The sequence below is a fragment of the Lissotriton vulgaris genome, chromosome 6, assembly GCF_964263255.1.
Source record: "Lissotriton vulgaris chromosome 6, aLisVul1.2, whole genome shotgun sequence".
In the NCBI taxonomy this organism is placed as follows: Eukaryota; Metazoa; Chordata; class Amphibia; order Caudata; family Salamandridae; genus Lissotriton; species Lissotriton vulgaris.
The window spans coordinates 583,511,766-583,533,080 of NC_141694.1; the positions used below are offsets into that span (position 1 = coordinate 583,511,766).

General features: G+C 44.7%; 1 protein-coding gene across 12 annotated transcripts in view; it reads right to left on the reverse strand.

Moving 5' to 3' along the window:
* The window catches only part of SNX14 (sorting nexin 14), a 1,106,650-nt gene that overhangs the window by 614,011 nt on the left and 471,324 nt on the right, over positions 1-21,315 (reverse strand). For all 12 annotated transcript variants that reach the window (XM_086926583.1, XM_086926582.1, XM_086926579.1 and 9 more), the window contains one exon: positions 7,930-7,973. In XM_086926583.1, the coding sequence (XP_086782709.1) occupies positions 7,930-7,973 (44 nt within the window). The remainder of the gene's footprint in view (positions 1-7,929; positions 7,974-21,315) is intronic.

The window sequence follows — 21,315 nt, forward strand, 5'->3', positions numbered from 1 at the left end:
GAAGTGGACTTGACTCGCCCACTGCTAATCTTCTTAGTGCTGCGCTTGGTGGTTGCCAAGAGAGATGTGGCTAGGAAATGGGGGGGTACCTGAGCTGCCGCAGCTGGAGAACTGGCCGAGAGATATGTACTTATATATGGCAGCTGAAAGAGTCACGTATAAGGCAAGGGGATGCCCTAAAAAGTTTGGTAGGGTGTGGGGTAAATGGTGCCAATATCATGGCCTGGACGGAGGAATCTGAACTGGACAGAGTGAGCAGGTTTTCAGTCTCAAATGGGAGGGAGTGCGTTAGGGAATATGGAAATGTATCAGAATGAGCCTGGGAGGGAGATTTGATTGCACTAGCGGAAGGAGAGGAATAAGTCTTGTTTTTAACGGTGGAGGGGGGAGGGCGGGGGGACGAGGGGAGGGGTGTGATGATCAATAATTACATGCTTGTCGCCAGAAGACTGTGCATCGTATAGACCTATTTCGTTATTGAATGTGGAAGTAAAACTCCTCACGACGATTTTGACCCTCCGCCTCAGGGGAGCCATCTCGGGATTAGTGCATCTGGACCAGACGGGCTTCCTCCCTGATAGCGGACGCATAATTGGTTATTAGAGGTGCATGACAGGGACGACCCCCATCTTTTCTTGTTGCATGATGCTGAAAAAGCATTAGACGCCGTCCATTGGCCCTTCTTGGAAGGAGTGCTGCTTAGGTTTGGATTTGGCCCTAAGTTTATGACGTGGGTAAGCCTGCTTTATACGGATCGCAGGGCGAAGGTTAGGGTTAAAGGCGCGCTGTCGTCAGATTTCCGTGTACGGAGGGGCACTAGGCAGGGGTGCCCCTTATCCCCGTTACTGTTTGCCCTGACTATAGAAGTGATGGCCTGTGCGATCCACCAAAATGAGCTGATCACGGGATTCCGAATGGGCCGGACAGGCGGTGCAAGCGAGAAAATATCCCTTTATGCGGATGAACTTCCTTCTGTATGTTACGCGCCCGGACATCACGATCCCGGCACTGTTTGAAGAACTGGCCAGATATGGAGCGTTGGCAGGATACCAGATTAACTGGCACAAGTCAGTACTTTATGACCCCAGGGACCGGGGTAGATGGCCGGACCTCCCGGAGAAACTCCAGACGACTAGGTAGGGCTTTACCTATCTAGGGATCTATGTAACTAAGGATAGTTCCCTCTCCTACAATAGAAATATTAAAAGAATACTGACTAATTTTACGGACGATGCGGCGAGGTGGAAGCTACTCCCACTGACGCTGCTAGGCAGAGCGGCCATGTTTAAGATGATCTTGCTTCAGAGATTCTTATACGTCCTCCGGAACGAATACTTCCCTCTCCGGAGCCAGGTCTTTCGGGAAATATAAGCGGAACTGCGTGCCTTTCTGTTGCTGGGAAAGCAGCCCCGGGTGGCGATCTCTACCCTGCAGCGGCATCAATATGATGGGGGTATTTCGTTACCCAACATAGAAGCATACTACTGGGCGGAACACCTGACTCCTATCAATGAATGGATACATGCCCCGGCCCTCCACCCTACATATGCACTAGAACGGTACACAATGGAAAAACACACTTGTATACACTTCTTATATGGTGGCAAGGAGAAGAACAGACTGCTCCCGGCTACGAAGGTCACCCTGGGGGCCTGGGCTAGTGCGACAAAGGCCATAGGGTGGGATGGTAAGCCGACGAGACAAACGCCCCTTTGGAAGTGTGCCTGGCTGAAGGAGTTGAACAAGCTGAAGGGGTTCTCGGCATGGGAAGCGATGGGCATCGTGACGCTGGGAGATGTGATGAGGAGGGGGGAGCTACAGTCATTTGCAGCACTAAGACAGGAATATGGATTTAGTCACACACAGTCGTTTCGATACATACAGCTGCGACATGTTTGGAGGGCAGAGGGGCACTAGTGGGGCCTCTCCCGGAGTATGCTCGGCTGGAGGGACGCTTGCTGCAGAAGCAGATCACCCATAGGGCGGTGTCCCTCACCTATAAGACCCTAATGAATAATTTACCCAATAAGCTGGGGAAGCTTAGGGAAACCTGGGAGAGAGAGGTAGGGGCCATGGATGAGGTGGACTGGGATGGTTTTGATGCACCCTCGGGAAGTGGCAATTAAATCTCGCCTCCGGCTCATACAGTTCAAAGTGCTCCACCGAACATACTTTGATAGAGTCAGGTTGCACAGAATGGGTAGGACGTCGGACCCCTGTTGTCTGAGGTGCGACTTTGAGAAGGGAGATTTCTTTCATACCATTTGGTCCTGCCCGAACATACAAGTTTTCTGGGGAGAGGTGCTCCGGGAGTTGGGAGAAGTTCTGGAAGTGGCTCTGCAGTCCGACCCTAGGCTGGTCCTCCTGGGTATGACGAATGAAGTGGATGTGAGTCGTCAACAATTAATTTTTCTGGTATTAGCCTTGGTGGTGGCCAATAGGGACGTGGCCAGGAAGTGGGGGGCGCCAGAGTGCCCGCAGCTGGAAGAGTGGCGTAGGGGATTGGACCTGTATATGGCTGTTGAGAGGGTCACGTACAAGGCAAGAGGGTGCCCCAAAAAGTTTGGCAGAGTGTGGGGGAAATGGCGCCGATATCATGGGCTAGATGGAGGTCTTTGATTTGCATGTGGTGGCAAAGGATTTAAGGGTGGAAGGAATATGGACTGTTGATCGTTCCTTTCTCCTATTTGATGGTAGGATCAATACAGAGCTAGTACTACTAGCGTCGAATATGTATGTTAAGAGACGGCAGATGAAGTAGAGTGGTGTGAGGATTCAGGGATGGGATGTGCTGAATAATACTGACATGCTTGTTTTTGTTTATGCAATGAAAAATAAAAATATTTAAAAAAAATAATAATAATGACATGCTTGTTGTGTGGTTGCACAATGGAAAAGTCAATAAAAATATTTTTTTTTAAAAGAAGTGCTAGAGCCATGGCAAGGGTCAATACAAGATCTAAAATCAGATTTTACAGAATTGAATGTAAAAAATACAACAGCTAACTTAAAGCTAACACAAGCCGCTGGCCCAGACAATCTCGCAGCAATAATAATAAAATCAGAGATCAAGTGGTGGGCGAATTTCTTATCGCAGATGTTTTTGGTAATCCTAGATGGAGGGAAAATACCTAAGAATTGGAAGGGGGCAGTAATAAGGCCAGTACACAAAAAAGGGGACGTGAATGCACCACAAAATTATAGGTTAATTAACCTGCTAGATATAGGGGAAAAAGTGTTTTCAAAAATAATCTTGAATAGATTAAAGAACTGGGTAGAGGAGTTCGCAATTGTACCAGCTGAACAGAGGGGCTTTAAGGAAGGCCATTCCACAGTCGACCATTGCTTTGCCCTATGGGCAGCGGCACGTAAGTCAATGGAGCAAAATGGTAAGCTGTGCTGTTGTTTTGTGGACTTTCGAGCCGCATTCAACTTAATTGTTCGGAACTGCCTCTGGGACACCCCAGAAAATAAAAAGATCCCCACTGGGTTGCTGAGGATAATAAAAGAGTTACACAGTGGCAACTGGGCCCAAGTAATCAGAGACACAGAGGGGTCATTGACTCCAAAAATAGCAATCGAGAACGGCCTCAGACAGGGCTGTGTGTTATCCCCGCTGCTCTTTGCTACATTTTTGGCTGATTTACCGGCAACCCTAGAGGTTGAAAGAAGTGCAAACCCAAGAATGGATAGAAAGAAAATGTCCTGCCTGCTGTACGCAGATGATTTGGTGATTTTAGAGCAGACCGAAATTGGCCTTCAAAGGAAATTAAATGCTTTTAGAGAATACTGTAATGCTTAATTTTTAACCGTAAATATGGAAAAAACTAAAATGTTATGCTTCGGAAAAAGAGAGACAAGTTTTAACTGGTTGTTAGGAGATTTGAAATTGGAAATTGTGAATGAATACCGTTATTCGGGGGTGTGGTTCGACAGGACGTTAAAGTGACATACTCACCTAGAAGCTCAGAAAGCTAAGGCCTTCACATCGGTCTGTGAACTGAAGAAATGTAATCCAGATTATGGAGATATGTCACAAAGATCACTGTTAAAGGCCTTTAGCGCAATGATTCCCCCACAAATACTATGTGGAGCAGAGGTCCTTTACCTTAGTGGTAAACAAGTTTGGGATTCAGAGGAAGGAAAGTGTCTGAAAACACTGCTGACATTACCACCCTCATCGATGATAAAAGCAATAAGTACAGAGATAGGTAAAACCTCTTGGAGCATACAGGCACAAATGATTCTAATTAGATTTTAGAAAAGTCTGGATATAGAGACAGGCCAGAAGGAGTCACAATGGTGTAGGAAAGAGGTCCTGTCAAGTAACCTAAACTGGGCTAAAGAGATAAGGAAAAAAATATCACAGGCCTGTGAAAACAAAGGTGAAAATCTCCCATGACCCCCTCCAAGTAGAATTCTCTAAGAGTGAGCTCACGAAACACGGACAAGAAGTCTCAAGAAGAGCAGATTTGGTATATCTAGAGAAGAAAAAAAAAATCGGTGCAACAAATGAGGGATTTATGGCGAAAAGAAAATTGGTTTCCTTATCTGGATATCTTACCTAATTACTGGTATAGACAGGATATCTTAAGACTGAGAATAGGTATAAACCCCTGGCTAATAAATGAAGAATTAAAAAGAAAAATATCACACTGTGATAGTTACTGTAAGTGCAGTTTGGGCACTAAAGGAGATATATTGCACATTTTGCTAGACTGTGTAACTATTAGAGCAGCGTAAACATTGTCTCCGCCCGATATTTTTAAAATATGATACAAGGCAACGGATTAATGCAGCATAATTACTTACAGAAATGCCAAATCTTGACATAACGATTGCAGTGGTGAACTACATGAAAGAAATCTAAAGTTTCCTTGGAGAGAATTAGCCGAAATGTGTAGTGATTTTAACATATCTTAACTTTTGTATTATGTTATCAAATTTTTAAAAAATGAGGACTGTATTTTAAAGAATATTTTATACAGTATAGTTTTATAATGTGCTGAGTCTTCCCGAGCAAGAGTGTCGAATAATGCACCGCTCATTGAAAACTTACCAACTTTTTTAACATTGACAATGTACAAACAGTGATGTTTTAATCTGTTCAAAGACTAAGGTCTAATAAACATTGCTTTGACAGTGACAGTACACAGCATTAACTTGCATCTCGCTCTCCCCTCTAGCACATCATGACTAATTCCCTCAAAGGGAAGTAAAGGGGTAAACTTATTCTGGCATAAACCAAGCCTACTATTCTGCCAAGATTCTCAGTGAATAAGGAAGATTCAACACCAAAGATGTTGTATTGATCCAAGCTGTACTGTTGATGGTCTAATCTGTTTTTCACAAAACATAGTTAATTAAGTTTTATTTTTACTTGCTTGTGTATGGCAGCTATTTTTGAGGCAACAGAAGAGGCCATCATTGCTCCCACCACCATCATTTTGCCCTGGTGGAGGAACTCATTAATTTCTTTAATCAAAATGTCAATCTTCTCCAGTACAGCTTGAGAATCTGTGTTCTATGCACATGCTTTACAATTGGTAACCAAACACTGTGGAAGGCTACTATTTGCTTTTTGTTTTCCAGCTTCACATATAATGTAGTCAAAGATAAACGTTAATTTATGATTTCAAGATCATCAACTACCATCAAGAACACTACATGTTTTTTTTTTTACATGACGAAAACGTTTCTTACCCTGTAAGCATCAGCTTGTAGTGTATAGCGCTGTAGATTCACATTTAGTGTGGGGCTCAGGCATCTGCTAGTTGTTTAACTCAGGAGAAGTCTTTTGATTCACAAGATGTGCTGTGCCAATTCATACTGTGAAGGACAATGCGCATTAGCACTGAATCCATCTTAGATTGTTTTTGGCACAGTAGGTGAAAAGGTGCACGGACTGTCGAATGAGCGTAGTATAGTTCATCATGCATATTGTGCAGTGTAAAATTGGTGGCAAAAAGAATCAATCTGCAAATAGCATACCCTTCTGGGAAGGAGGTTGGGTGCATGTGAATCTACAGCAGAACACACTACGAACTGATACTTCCATTACGTAACATTTTCCATTCTTACATGTGTGGATGTCAATACACATTCTCTACATAAACGGTAAAGCATTACCTTCCATAAGCAATGGCTAACAATTAGAAAATGCAGATGTCTGCAATAAATTCCTTAAGACTTTCTGGTCATCTGGTCAACGATAGCCTGCAAGCAGACAAGGATGTCCATGCAGTTGTATTTGGTAAAAGTGTGGGGTATTGACTAGAAAGCTGCTTCGCAGATGTCAGATAGCGGGATGGTACCCAAAAAAGCTATAGTTGCACCTTTCTAAGAGGGAGAAAGTGCCCTAAGAGGAACACGTAGGGCTCCATTATCTTTGTGGTGGCAGTTTGAATGCACTTGACTATCCATTTTGCTATACCCACTTTAGAAAAAGGATGGCTTTCACAAAGTCTTGAAAAGGCTACAAAGAGTTGGTCAGACCTGAGCTAAAGCTTGGATGTATCGAGTTATAGATAAAAGATCGTTTAACTTCAAACATGTGAAGAGCTCTTCCCGCTACAGAATCTGAGTGCAGAAAGCGGAATCGGAGCTCTATAGGCTTGTTAAGGTATAATGGAGATACAACCTTGGGGAGAAATGTAACATTGGTTCAGAGAACCATGCTATCCTCGTGAACCTGAATGAACGTTTCTTGTAAGGTGAGGGCTTGCAGCTCACTAACACATCTGAAGGCCACATCCCAGAAAAAGTACTGAAGAGAGTGCGAGTGTAAAGTTTCAAAGAGTGGCCCCAAAAACATTGTAACTCATTAAGGTTCCACACAGGGACAGGAGGTATTCTAGGAGGTGTGACGCCCTATTAAGACTTCCCATGAATGCCTGGACTATTGGAATCCAAAACAAGAATTAATGTTTTGTAGTTAGGCTGCAACAAATGCTAGTGTAAGCGGAGTCTGACTTTTACATCTGCAGAAGATATCAGATGATGTTGTGTACCTTGGGGTTTAGTGGATTCAGGTGTTTGTAAAACGCAGTAGTGGACAACATTCTTCCACTCTACAGCACAGCCAGCCTGTGTAGTGGGGCTGTGTGCTTCCCTCAGAATGGTCATGCATTTGTCAGGTGCCTGATCGCTAGGCTGAGCTGCCTGGGATCTGGATGTATGATCTGACCTTCTCTCTGTGTAAGAAGTTCAAGCCTGAGTGGGGAGTTTCTTGAGGGGGCTGACATTCCATGCGGTGGAGCAGGGAAACTGTTGCCCGAGTATAGGCTAGGCAGCATCAGCGATTGTCGAGATAGGGAAAGACGCAAGTGTCCGTTCCCATCACAGATATGAGATCACCACCGCTAGGCACTTAGTGAACACCATAGGAGCCATAGAGACCCAGAAAGGAAGTACTTGGAATTTGTAGTGTAGTGATGTCCACAGAGGCAAGGTGCTGCAGTGAGCAGGCTGGATGGGTATGTGAAAGTAGGTATTCTTGAGGAAGAGTGCTGTCATGAAATCACCTCGTTGGAGCAGAATGACACCCTCCAGGGATGTTATATGGAAATGTTCCAATAAAATGTCTTTGATTACAGGCCTGAGGTATAAGATATGCCTGAAGGAGCGGTCTGTTTTAGGGATGAGGAAATAAAGAGAACAGATTCCCTTTCCCTGCTGTTGTGGTGGCACTTCCTCCATTGCACCTTTCTGGGGAGTACTTCTACCTCTTCCTCAAGGAGATGGGACTATTCTTTTCTGAGGAAAGGTCGGAAGGGTGGGAAGTTGGAAGGGGATGCGAGAAATCATATGCAGTGGCCATTGCAAACCACAGCTAAACCCACTTGCCTGTTGTGATATACTCCCAGCGAGACAGGAAATATTGTATTCTCCCCCCAACAACATAACATAATGTATGCAAGACGCACATACCTGTACCATGGATAGACAAAGTTTTCCAGCACCAGTTCCAGAACCTGTAGAAAAATACATTAGAATGTGATTTTATTCAACTAAAAATTAGTACAGTATAATATAGACTTACATGGATAACAATATGGATTTAAAAACACAACAGACATAAAAATCATTTAGGATTAAAAAAGAGTACACAAGATACAAACTAAATCACAAAAAGCAATGGGCATAACAGTTTATGAAGACAATTACTGTCAAACAGTCGAATGCAGGCGTCATTCCAAGCAAATTAGGTCAATTTTTCAATCCTATTTTGTCACCACTAGTGCATTTCCCATAAAGAAAAACACATTAGAGAAAGTTTATACCACATTCAAGAATTGCTTGTGTCTTGCTACAACTGCCAATACAAGCAATAGCCATACAATAGGTCTGATTTTCTTATTAAAGTGAAAGTGAAAGGCTTCTGGAAGTTGAGCATGACAATGTGTTTCATATACCAGTGTTAAGATCCAGAGTACTAAGTACTGTGGAGGTTTCAGTATGGTGATGTGATGTGGTATGGTAGTAAGGCCACAAAAGGGGGCACTAATTCAGGGGAGGGAAAGTGTATGCCAATAGCACAGTGATGTGGTAATATGACCCTGGGGATGGCACTGCAGTCCTGGTGAAATTTCTGCACTTATTAGCAAAGGTGGTGCAATCTTGTGTTGTCCGGTGTGTGTCCTAGATGGTAGGAGAGCGATGCAGGATGTGGAAGTGCACAGCTGTATTGAGGTATTGTGGTAATGTGATGGTGGTGTTGCAGTGTATTGCCGCCATCCTGAGATAGTCGCCCCAGAGTGGCAAGTGGTAGTTTGGCTTGTGATATGAAACAACTTGGTGCCCTGTTGCCTCTGGCGCCACCGCCAAGAGTCATTTGGGCCTTACAAGGTCCAAGCCGAGAGAGAGGAAGTCGGCCAGGAACCACAAGCCCAAGCAGCACTAGCGGCCAAAACGCCGAACCGGAGCTCCAGGAGGCGCATTAAAAAGCCTTCAGGGTTCCAAGGGCGGGACGCGCGCTGGCGTTCCCAGGCAAAGCCCGGCCAAGGACAGGCCCGTCCGTGCCCGTCAGGGGCCGGAAGAGGCTGAGCCTACCCCCTTGGCTTGCTGCTAGAAGAGCCTCCCGGGTTAACACCTCTGCAACAAGCTCTTGGAATTGTTCTGTAACAAAATGCCCTCCATGTACAGCAACTTCGACACTCAACCGGACCCCGGGACTGTCATAACTCAACTTCCCATCACGGCCGATTAACAAGCTCTGAACTCACGTCCTGCCATCACCACCATCGAAATAGCTGTTCTCGTGAAGATCCTCTACTCGGGGGTAACATCTGACCCTTGCCCCCACCACGCCTTCACCAAAGGACTCCTACCAATCAGCAAAGCACTAACACCCATCTTCAATGCTTCCACCGGCTCAGCCACATTCCTAGACACCTGGAAACATTCCAATGTTAACCTAGCTACGTTTTCCAATTGAAGACCCATCTCCCTCCTACAATACACGGAAAAGGTCTTAGAGAAACTAATCAACAGACGCTTCACCAACCACCTCAGCAACCACCAGCTCCTGGATGCCACGCACTGCAGATTCAGGGCCAAACTCAGTAAAGAAACACAGCTCATTGCCGCTACAGACAACATCTGCATGATCTTTGACTCACTCCGTAGTCACCAGCAATTTAAGCTATCGGCACACTGTCTACTCCAAGATCACCACGCAACTCACTAGAAGACTAGAAACGATCCAGAAATCAACAGCCAGACTCATCCTCAACTGCCCACACAGAACTCATGTCAGGGACTACACAACTCAGGCATGACCTCTCTCAACAGTTGCATCTCTTACATCTCTATTAATGCGTGCAATGCCTCCTCCTCCACAAGAAGCTGTCTTTTCAATTAACCAACCTACCATAGGCAGGGCTAGGCACACATACCTGCTCAGCACCAGGATACCTTTGAGGGTGATAGCGCACTTAACAAATACACATAGCGTAATATAATTTCAGTCGCCAAAAGATTGGGATGACAATGCAAGAGGCAATTTCTGACACACTTGAAATTAAATGTATTATTGCGTAATTAATAGAAACCATTGTACAGCAACACAAACATACAGTTCCCACGAAAAATAAATAACCCCCAATAAAACACCATTGCTTAATAATAAGACTGTATGCAGTTTAAAAGACTTTGTCGCTGTGGTAGGATTGTTATATCACTTTGATGTGTAAAAACAGCAAAGTGTTTGCACTTTAACTCAACCCCTAATACTAACTTAATCCTGATACTACTGTGACTAGTAATCATATACAAGCCATTTGGGGTTTTGCTAATCAGTGACTGGGCACTTACCGAGCACTCAATTTGTGCTCAAAAGCGGAAACTTTCCACCACAATTTTTATTATTTTTATTAGGCCACTACTTAATTGCCTATCTGAGCTACTAAAACTCTGACTTTCAGAAATGGTGCATCTTCTGACTCCCGATGCCACAATGATGGTTTTACCAGTCAAATCTTTCTTGCCGGAAGATTGGTCAGGTTTTTCAGTCTATAATCGAAAAACCTACAGCTCTAATGCAGTCTGTTTTTTCTTTATCGTTCCTGCATTTCGCGTCGCTATAAACTTATCAAATCACAGCCTTTTGAACTTTATTGGCAGTACCCCTGTAGGATATGGTTAAAAACGTCTGTTACATTTTGAAGATGCATGCTATTAGGAAGATCCAGGAGGCAGCTAGGTACAGTAATGGGTGCTTTATTAAGGAACAAGTCACAAGTGAGGAAACTCCAGCAGGAGCTAGGATGCAACCAGCTCACCCCCAGTTATAGATAGAAACTCCAACTTACGAGGACAGAACATTTACACTAATGAGATCACACATGCCACATTACTCACAACATTCCACACCATGCTAGAACGGAATGCATACCATGCTAGAAAAGAGGACAGGATACTACACATCCCACCACCTCACAAACAAGCATTTGCAATGCAATAGGTCTCGCATTAGGAAAGTTTGAGCTATTGGTATTGTAAATGACACATCTTTATTTATGTGTTGGTTTTGAAAATAGCGAACTTAATAGCTTTGTCATTTACAATGCCAATAGTTTTAACTTTCTCAAATGTGACACCTATAGCATTTATAATGCAATATGAGTTGTATTTACATGATTTAGATGTATTGATATTACAAAGAACAATGGCTTTTACATGTTTTAATAATTAATACTTAAATAAAAGCTATTGTAATTTATAATGGCAATAGCTTAAACTTTTGTAAATAATTTTTGTGAAGATTATGTTAATTGTATTTTATTGTGATGAAAATCCAAGAACAGAAGTGAAATATTAATATCCTTTTGTGACATTTGTAATAAAGCTTGAAAAATTGAGAGAACATATTTGAACCAGTTGTTGAATGGTTGCACAGATTGATTGTGTGGAGGCGCTGAGTGATGTTGTGGTGGCGACGAGAGATGCTGTGGCGTTCAGTGATGCTGTGGTAGCACCTAGTGATGTTGGATTTCCCATGAGTGATGCTGTGGTGGTGCTGAGTGATGCTGTGGTGAAGCAATAGATAGATAGAGTGAGGTAGATAGATAGATAGATAGATAGATAGATAGATAGATAGATAGATAGATAGATAGATAGATAGATAGATAGATAGATAGATAGATAGATAGATAGATAGAGGGAGGGAGGGCAAAAGATAGATGGACAGATAGAGTGATGGCGATAAATAGAGTGAGTGCGATAGATAGAATGTATTTATGTTGCATTGAGTAGTGTAAGTATGAGGTGTGTAATTATATGGCACTGAGTGGTAATATGGGGAGTGTATGTTGTATTCAGTAGAGTAATTATGTGGCACTGAGTGGCATTTGGAGTGTATGTTGCATTGAGTGCAGTGTAATTATGTAGCATATCATAATGTGGAACTGAGTGGTATTGTGTGGAGTGTGTGTTACATTCATTAGAGTAATTATATGGTGTGTAATTATGTGGCACTGAGTGGGATTTGGAGTGAATGTTGCATTGAGTGCAGTTTAATTATGTGGTGTATAATTGTGTGGCACTCAGTGGTATTTGGAGTGTATGTTGCATGGAGTGCAGTGTAAATATGTGGTGTGTAATTATGTGGCACTGAGTGGTATTTGGAGTGTATGTTGCACTGAGTGCAGTGTAATTACGCGGCGTGTAAATATGTGGCACTGAGTGGTATCTGGAGTGTATGTTGCATTGAGCGCAGTGTAATTATGTAGCATGTAATTATGTGGCACTGAGTGGTATTGTTTGGAGTGTATGTTGCATTGAGCGCAGTGTAATTATTTAGCATGTAATTATGTGGCACTGAGTGGTATTGTGTGGAGTGTATGTTGTATTCAGTAGAGTGTAATTGTGTGGCGTGTAATTTTGTGGCACTGAGTGGTATTGTTTGGAGTGTATGTTGCATTGAGTGCAGTGTAATTATGTAGCATATAACTATGTGGCACTGAGTGGTATTTGGAGTGTATGTTGCATTGATAGCTGTGCAATTATGTGGCAGTGCAGTGTGTGTGAGGCAGCCTGTGTGTGTGTGAGGCAGCGCAGTGTGGGTGTGTGTGTGAGGCAGCGCAGTGTGTGTGTGAGGCAGTGTGTGTGTGTGTGTGTGAGGCAGCGCAGTGTGTGTCAGGCAGCGCAGTGTGTGAGGCACCGCAGTGTGTGTGTGTGTGTGAGGCAGCGCAGTGTGTGTGTGTGTGAGGCAGCGCAGTGTGTGCGTGTGTGAGGCAGCGCAGTGTGTGCGTGTGTGTGAGGCAGCGCAGTGTGTGTGTGTGTGTGAGGCAGCGCAGTGTGTGTGTGTGAGGCAGCTCAGTGTGTGTGTGAGCAGCTCAGTGTGGGTATGAGGCAGCTCAGTGTGGGTATGAGGCATCACAGTGGGTGTGAGGCAGCACAGTGTGGGTGTGAGGCATTGCAGTGTGTGTGTATGATGCAGCGCAGTGTGCGTGTGAAGCAGCGCAGTGTGTGTGTGAAGCAGCGCAGTGTGTGTGTGTGAAGCAGCGCAGTGTGTGTGAAGCAGCGCAGTGTGTGTGTGAGGCAGCGCTGTGTGAGGCAGCGCAGTGTGTGTATGTTGCATTGAGTGCAGTGTAATTATGTTGCATATAACTATGTGGCACTGAGTGGTATTTGGAGTGTATGTTGCATTGATAGCTGTGCAATTATGTGGCAGTGCAGTGTGTGTGAGGCAGCCTGTGTGTGTGTGAGGCAGCGCAGTGTGGGTGTGTGTGTGAGGCAGCGCAGTGTGTGTGTGAGGCAGTGTGTGTGTGTGTGTGTGTGAGGCAGCGCAGTGTGTGTGTCAGGCAGCGCAGTGTGTGAGGCACCGCAGTGTGTGTGTGTGTGAGGCAGCGCAGTGTGTGTGTGTGTGAGGCAGCGCAGTGTGTGCGTGTGTGAGGCAGCGCAGTGTGTGCGTGTGTGAGGCAGCGCAGTGTGTGCGTGTGTGTGAGGCAGCGCAGTGTGTGTGTGTGTGTGAGGCAGCGCAGTGTGTGTGTGTGAGGCAGCTCAGTGTGTGTGTGAGCAGCTCAGTGTGGGTATGAGGCATCACAGTGGGTGGGAGGCAGCACAGTGTGGGTGTGAGGCATTGCAGTGTGTGTGTATGATGCAGTGCAGTGTGTGTGTGAAGCAGCGCAGTGTGTGTGTGAAGCAGCGCAGTGTGTGTGTGTGAAGCAGCGCAGTGTGTGTGTGTGAAGCAGCGCAGTGTGTGTGTGAGGCAGCGCAGTGTGTGTGTGAGGCAGCGCAGTGTGTGTGTGAGGCAGCGCAGTGTGTGTGAGAGACAGGGCAGTGTGTGTGTGTGAGGAAAGGCAGTGTGTGTGTGAGGCAAGGCAGTGTGTGAGGCAGCACAGTGTGTATCATGGCAGTGTGTGTGTGATGCAGCGCAGTGTGTGTGAAGCAGCGCAGTGTGTGTGTGTTGAGGCAGCGCAGTGTGTGTGAGGCAGCGCATTGTGTGTGTGAGGCAGGGCAGTGTGTGTGTGAGGCAGCACAGTGTGTGTGTGAGGCAAGGCAGTGTGTGTGTGAGGCAAGGCAGTGTGTGAGGCAGCACAGTGTGTACCATGGCAGTGTGTGTGTGATGCAGCGCAGTGTGTGTGTGAGGCAGTGTAGTGTGTGTCTCACAGTGCAGTTTGTGTCTCACAGTGCAGTGTGTGTGATAGGACAGTGTGAGTGACACACAGCAGTGTGCGACTACATACTGTGTGACAGCGCAGTGTGTATGTGTGAGGCAGCGCAGTGTGTGTGTGAGGCAGCGCAGTGTGTGTGTGAGGCAGCGCAGTGGTTGTGTGAGGCAGCGCAGTGTGTGTGTGTGTGTGTGAGGCAGCGCAGTGTGTGTGTGTGTGTGAGGCAGCGCAGTGTGTGAGTGTGTGAGGCAGCGCAGTGTGTGTTTGTGAGGCAGCGCAGTGTGTGTATGTGAGGCAGCGCAGTGTGTGTGAGGCAGCGCAGTGTATGTGTGTGTGAGGCAGCGATGTGTGTGTGTGTGTGAGGCAGTGCAGTGTGTGTGTGAGGCAGCGCAGTGTGTGCGCGAGGCAGCGCAGTGTGTGTGAGGCAGCGCAGTGTGTGTGAGGCAGCGCAGTGTGTGTGAGGCAGCGCAGTGTGTGTGTGTGTGTGAGGCAGCGCAGTGTGTGTGTGAGGCAGCGCAGTGTATGTGTGTGTGAGGCAGCGATGTGTGTGTGTGTGTGAGGCAGTGCAGTGTGTGTGTGAGGCAGCGCAGTGTGTGCGCGAGGCAGCGCAGTGTGTGTGAGGCAGCGCAGTGTGTGTGAGGCAGCGCAGTGTGTGTGAGGCAGCGCAGTGTGTGTGAGGCAGCGCAGTGTGTGTGTGAGGCAGCGCAGTGTGTGTGTGTGAGGCAGACGAATGACTCTGACATTAAAATAGTGTACAGTGGCGAGCTTGCTCGCCATATGTTTAATTCTACATTTTTGTCTGTTTGGATTGCGATTAGGAGTATGCAAAATATATGTAATTTGCATTTTTTTAAATTATTCACAATTTTACTGAAATTTTGCATACTTATGTGTCTCTTGGGAGGCAGCCGTGTGCTTCATAAATTGTATTGTATTGTATTGTAAATGCAAAATCGGTGCTATACTGAACTGCTATATGCGTGGATGTATTCCGTGCTAAAATATAAAAACACAAGCACTGCAAACAGCAGTTTCTTGCATTCTGTTCTTTCCCGTTGTTCCCAGGCACTCACGATAAATGTTTGCCAAGAGCACTTAATTACGCAATATGAATCAACAGGCTAATTTCAGGAATTTCACATCAAAAGCATATCACGAAATGACCGAAATTATGCGCGGGCATAACAGAAATTTCACCGATGCCTAGTTGGGATTTCTAGAGCACAAACTAATAGCTGGGAAGGAACTGCATGTGGCACTCCAGTGAATGTCAGTCGAAATGACCCAGTGCTGACGCTTCCTCCCCCGAGATTCCTACGCCCTTGCTTCAGTCCCAAGGATAGGTCGGGGCCTAAAAAGTTCTTCGTTTCTTCCGCGTTAATGAGCGTCATTGATTCTTCTGTGCTAAACTGTCCTGAAAATTGAAAGCGTTTGTTTGTGTAGCGTTTTCCTCTTGTAAGAGCACGGTTGTACTCCCATCTGCCACGCTGCCTCGGGCCCTTCCTTACAGGCCACAGCAGGGACCAGAGCCCTGTTGATGGAGGGGGCGGGGAGGGGGTCTGGCTGCACAGTGAAATAAATGCACTTTTTTTGATGCATGAGTGCTGGACATAACATGGTACAACACAGCAAAACAGCACACTGCACAGCAAAACTCGCCACAAAAGAGGGGACCACGCCACTGACACCTTATAACACTACAAAACAACACAATCTCATCTTGGGACATTGAAACGGATGCTTTTCCAAATAGATGTGGTAACAGAAAATAATAAAATAAAAACCAGTCCTGCGCTACCATCAGCTTTTCGCCTGCCTGTGAGGAGTGCAAGGCCGGGGGCTGCCTGCGCATGCGCGCCACTCTTCAGTTTCGTTTTCAGGTCGCCGCACGAGCCCGGAGAAGAGAAGTGCCGCATGAAGTCCCTAGTCCCAGGAGGGGGCCCGGGTGAAGACCAGCGGGGAGACTGCGAGGCCCCCATACCTATGTGGAAAGCTCCGCTTTTTGGTAGAGTGCCAGAGGAGCTCGAGTGCTCTGCGGGGCTCCCTTAACAGATGGTGCGAGCCCGAGTCCGACTCCGGTGAGTTAAAGGGAGGGGAGGGGGGGGGGGGGGCTGTGTGCCGTGTGCCTGCATGTGTGCTGTGTGCCGTGTGCATGCGCGCGCCTGTGTGTGCGTGCATGCAGAGGGGTGGGGGCTGCCTGTGTCTGTGTGTGAGCATTCCTAAATACGGGTAACATTAGGTCTGAAGCAGACACCATCAATGCTCACGCATTGAGGGTAGGTCTGCTCGACCTAAAAACAGCTGGAGAACAAATTACAATAACATGAAATAACACAAGAAACAAAAACACATAATAGCCAACTAAAAGAAATATACTTAATTGACTTACAATTCACACATATTGCTGCAACAAAGTAAACATTTAACATAATCAACCACAGACACATCCTACAAGGAATTAAGCTCAAAACTAAACACCACAATAGACAACTTCACACAGGACAAATCGCAACACACCCAAGCTCACTCACCCGCTCACACAGGGAACTTAACTGCACGCTCACACACAACCAAAAATAACCTCAACACCAATGATCTGCATGGGCCTCACATACAGTGGAGTATGTACTCGCCAAACCTGCGGCACACAGGAGTACAACCTATTGGAGTACACAGACTCTGCACAAAGAGCACACGGTCTTCAACCCACCGGAGTGCGCACCCTACATACAAATAGAACATCAGAATAAAATCCACTAGAGTATGCACACTCCATGCAATTACATACAGCCATCACCCCCAATAAAGTAAGTAGCCTCCATGCAAACAGCATACAGGCATTCAATCTAGTGGAGCGTGCGCTCTCCATCAAACAGCACCCGTGCACTCAACCCAGTGTAATACACACCCTCCACATAAATAGCACATAAGCATTCGACCCACTAGAGTAAACACCCTCAATTCAAAAAGTACACAGGCCTTCAACCCAGCGTAGTAGCACACTCCGTGCAAACAGAACAGGCGCCTACACTCCCTACCATGCAGCTACAATAAAAAAGTATGCCAATGGACGAACTGTGGACACCGGTGCCCTAACCTCAGTACACTCAACACTGCACATACTCTCCATCCATGGAAACACACACTAAAGTTACACACAGTAAAACACTGCAAGCAACCCAGCATTCAAACTGGCAATAAGTTGGGTGATAAAGTATATATTGTATTATGCACCAAATGAAACAGATTTGCGCTAAAATCCCTTACACGCCAAACCCATCTACAGTAGAAGTAGTTGAAATTAACTCATGCATGAGCGCAAACATTGGTTTACTTCAGCAAGGGAGAAAATTCAGCACTAAACTGTGCTTTAACTTACGCATTGAGAACTATAAACTCCCCGAGGGATCGGTATGAGAATGTATATAGACTTCATGGACATATAAACAAGAAATGACGCTTAAGACTCCCATTAGAGATTCCCTTGGTCTATAAAGTATATGTGATTTAAAATAATGCAGCTGTAGCTGCTCCTACAAGTCCAAGAGTTCTAGCCTGACAAAGAATCTTTACCATCTTTTTTAATGTTAGCGGGTTTGTACATCGAGCAGGAAAAAAATATGTGAAAAGCTGAACACTGGTTTCATTATCCTTTGTGAATGAGACATTTTCTCTCTAATCGCAGTCAGTTACTCAAATGACAAAGAAACCAATCCAGAACAGTTTATTTTGCAGGTGATGAAAAAGAATAGTCCTACTTCAGTTTTGGGTACTGCGCTTTTAATTTTTTTTGCCTAATTCAAATCACAAGTACTTGAGGTCCAAAAGGCTGATTGTATATATGATGATGACACAAGTGGCATCTGTTTGTGCTGAGAAAGCACTGCACACCAAACCGTCCCGTCAGACGAGGTGAGCACACACAGTGCCACGCTTAAATTCAAACACCTGCTGATGTTGCGCTCATTCTGCAACGACAGGTACTCACCGGCCGTTGTTTTTCCAGTAGGTCATGTACAACTTGCCAGACCACCAGAAAGGAAAATCCCATGGTTGGAAGTAGTAGCTAGTGCTTATAAACAAGCACGTTTTAAGCTACACTGAGCTTTTTAGGTCGAGCCTGGGTAGCGCATGCGCTACTCTGCTAGGCGTGATGTTTTGAGGTAGGGATAGAAGCTCCGCCCATGTCCCGCCAATGGTCTCCTGTTATCGTCCTTGCGAAATGTTGCTTTTCATACCTGAATAGGCTTGTTAGTCCCTCCTTGCCTTGTCTGCATTTGTAACCTCCAATAACGACTGGACCTTTTACTTTCTTGTTACACAGTCTGCTTTATATTGGCTGTGAGCACTATTTTGTTCAATGATTTGCCCCTATTCCACCCACTATGTCACAGCCCACCGCCTCCTTTTATTTTAATCACTAATGGCGGTCCACTTTAACTATAGCGGCTGCGCCTATTTATTTAATATAGATATATATATATATATATATATATATATATATATAATATTTTTTTTTATTACTAGCACCTATGCTGCGCTTTCACATTAATAGAGGCCGCACCCCTTTCTTTAGACAAGCCGCGTCTAAAGAAAGGTGCGCGGCCGCTATTAAAGTGAAAGCGTGGCATGGGGCACTTTGACAAAAAAAAACATTTTTTTTGTCAGCTTGACAAACCGATGTTTTGTTTTGTCAAAGCCCCCATGCTGCAGTTTCACTTTGATGTCGGCCACACCCCTTTCATTAGACTCGGATGGTCTAAAGAAAGGGGCACGGCCTCCATTAACGTGAATGAACAAAGAAAATTGCCAGTACTGTGCAACTATTTAAAGTATTTGAACAAGGTGTTGAACGCAATGTCGCTCAACCCCAAAGACCACTATTTCAGTCCAAGTTCTTTAGAAAGATAATTTATTTGGGTAATTAGATTTGTTGTTTTGTATTTTTAAGTTTTTATAGGAAAATTGTTGAAGAAAACAAGAGTTTGTTTTACAAAAAAGATTCGTTTTGGGGGAGTACACATGAATTCATAAAATACAGCACCAAACTATAACTCTAATAGAGGTGTATATTGACACGGAAAAACAAGGGGTACAAGTACCCAAGTCCCAGTTCAAGTGGTGAAACGTGAAACAAAAACACTCATGGACGACAATTTGACAATAGACAAACATATAAATGGGAAGAGGCTAGGGGAAAGTCTACCTCTAACAAGCACAAGTAATTTGGGATAGGGGCCCTAAGCAAAAGTCCTGCTCAAATCAAGAGGGCCTATGTACCTAAATTAAAGCATACCAAGTTGCAAATTTCTTTAGAGTAAACGACCACAATACATTGTTATACTTTGAACATTTTTAAAGAATGGTTAGTCGCAATAAACAGAATGAATCTGCACCAATGGGAGGAAGGGGGGTCGACGCGTTTCGAATCTCTGTAAAAATTCAGAGATTCTCTTCAGGACCAACAGACATAATCTGGGTATTCTTATGTAAGTGTCCAAATCTCGGTGTAATGTTCGATGTTCCCAACGTTCAAAAATGGATGAGAAACGGTTGATGGAATTCTCCAAATTCTCTGAATGAATTTCTTTGTTATTCTGTAGTTCCTTCAAATATTCATGGTTCCTCCTTCACTCGGTATCGCTCTCAGTAGAAACGCCGTCAATCCATTAACGTGAAAGCACAGCATGGGGCGATTTGACACAAAAATGTTTGTAATGCAATAGGTCTCGCATTTGCGGGAGTTTAAGCTATTGGCATTGTAAATGCCAATAGCTCAAACTCTCGTAAATGTGAGACCTACTGCATCGCAAATGCTTGTTTTTAATATTATACAGTTAGCATTTTGTGATCACATAGCAAAGGAATTTTGTTTCTATTATAACTCCAGTCACTGTACAGCAGTACAACCAACTCCCAGCAGCACAGTGCAGCTCACCTTTACTGACTGGGACAGACCACTCACGCCGATAATGTCACACATTCCATATGAGTCACCATTCCACACTAGGCTAGAAAAGAAACAGGAATGCACATGTTCCCTGGAACAGACTAACGCATTAGGAGGCTTGACTGAAAGTTCAAGTACGTATATAGGTGGGTATTTTTATTATGATTTTTTAGGGAGAACACCAGACGGGCTCCAGGAATTACTTAATATATACAGTTTTGATGCAAAGACAAACTATTGTTGAAAACTTTCAGCTCTCCGAAGAGTACATACGAGCTTCCATGGTCTTTCACAAAACAACAGCACAACGGAACAATGAGATTCAATGTGCAGTGTTCATACAGAAGGAACGACCTTAAAAGCAGGTCTGGCTGTAACAGGTTATATTAATGATGCATGCCATGCTTGATGGATGGTCTCAAAATGAAACAAACGTCTGCCGGACGACAAGTAGGGTACCCAATATTTAACAAAAAAGGAGTCTCAACAACCGTGCTAACCCTACAAAAGCAAAAATGTTCCTACTGGCATGTTAGAGCATAGTAAACCATATTGATTGGTCCCATACAGTAGACATATAACAAGGACCAAATACACAAAAGCTTTAGGGTTTGAGACTGAACAAACCAGAAGAATAGTACTGCAGGTGTGCAGACTTGGAGAGAAGGTTGTTTATTGTTACCCTGTGCAGCCAACTTGGAGACATTTGAACCGGAAGAGAAGACACATTTTGCATTTTTAATGTTGTTAGAATGCACTGACAAATGAATGGAGATTTAATATCAGTTGTGCTATGGATTAGGATCCTTCCAGATGTGCTCCTTACAGCCGCTGTCAACAGTTCAACACTTTGTTACACGTGTCTCAAAAGATGCAAAGTTTTATTGGGTAGTATTTATATTGACATTTTTCTTCTCTGAACATGTAAATACAAGTTGCCTGAGAACCATACAAGCATAAACATGACAATGTGGTGTGGAAAAAATTCCAGGAATATCTTAAAAGCTTCATGATGTAACATACGTATTGAATCAAGCTAGTAAAACATACAAAGCATATATTCTCTCCAGGCATCTCATTCTTCCAATCCATACCATGAAGATGCTGAGGAAGATTTTCAAACGGCTCCCAATCAGCACCCAGAAAACCATCATGTATGTATGTCCTGGTCACAAGCAAGCTAGACTACCAAAATACCCTCTATGCAGGGACCAACTCTCAACCTCCCCCTCTGCACTCACATCACACCAC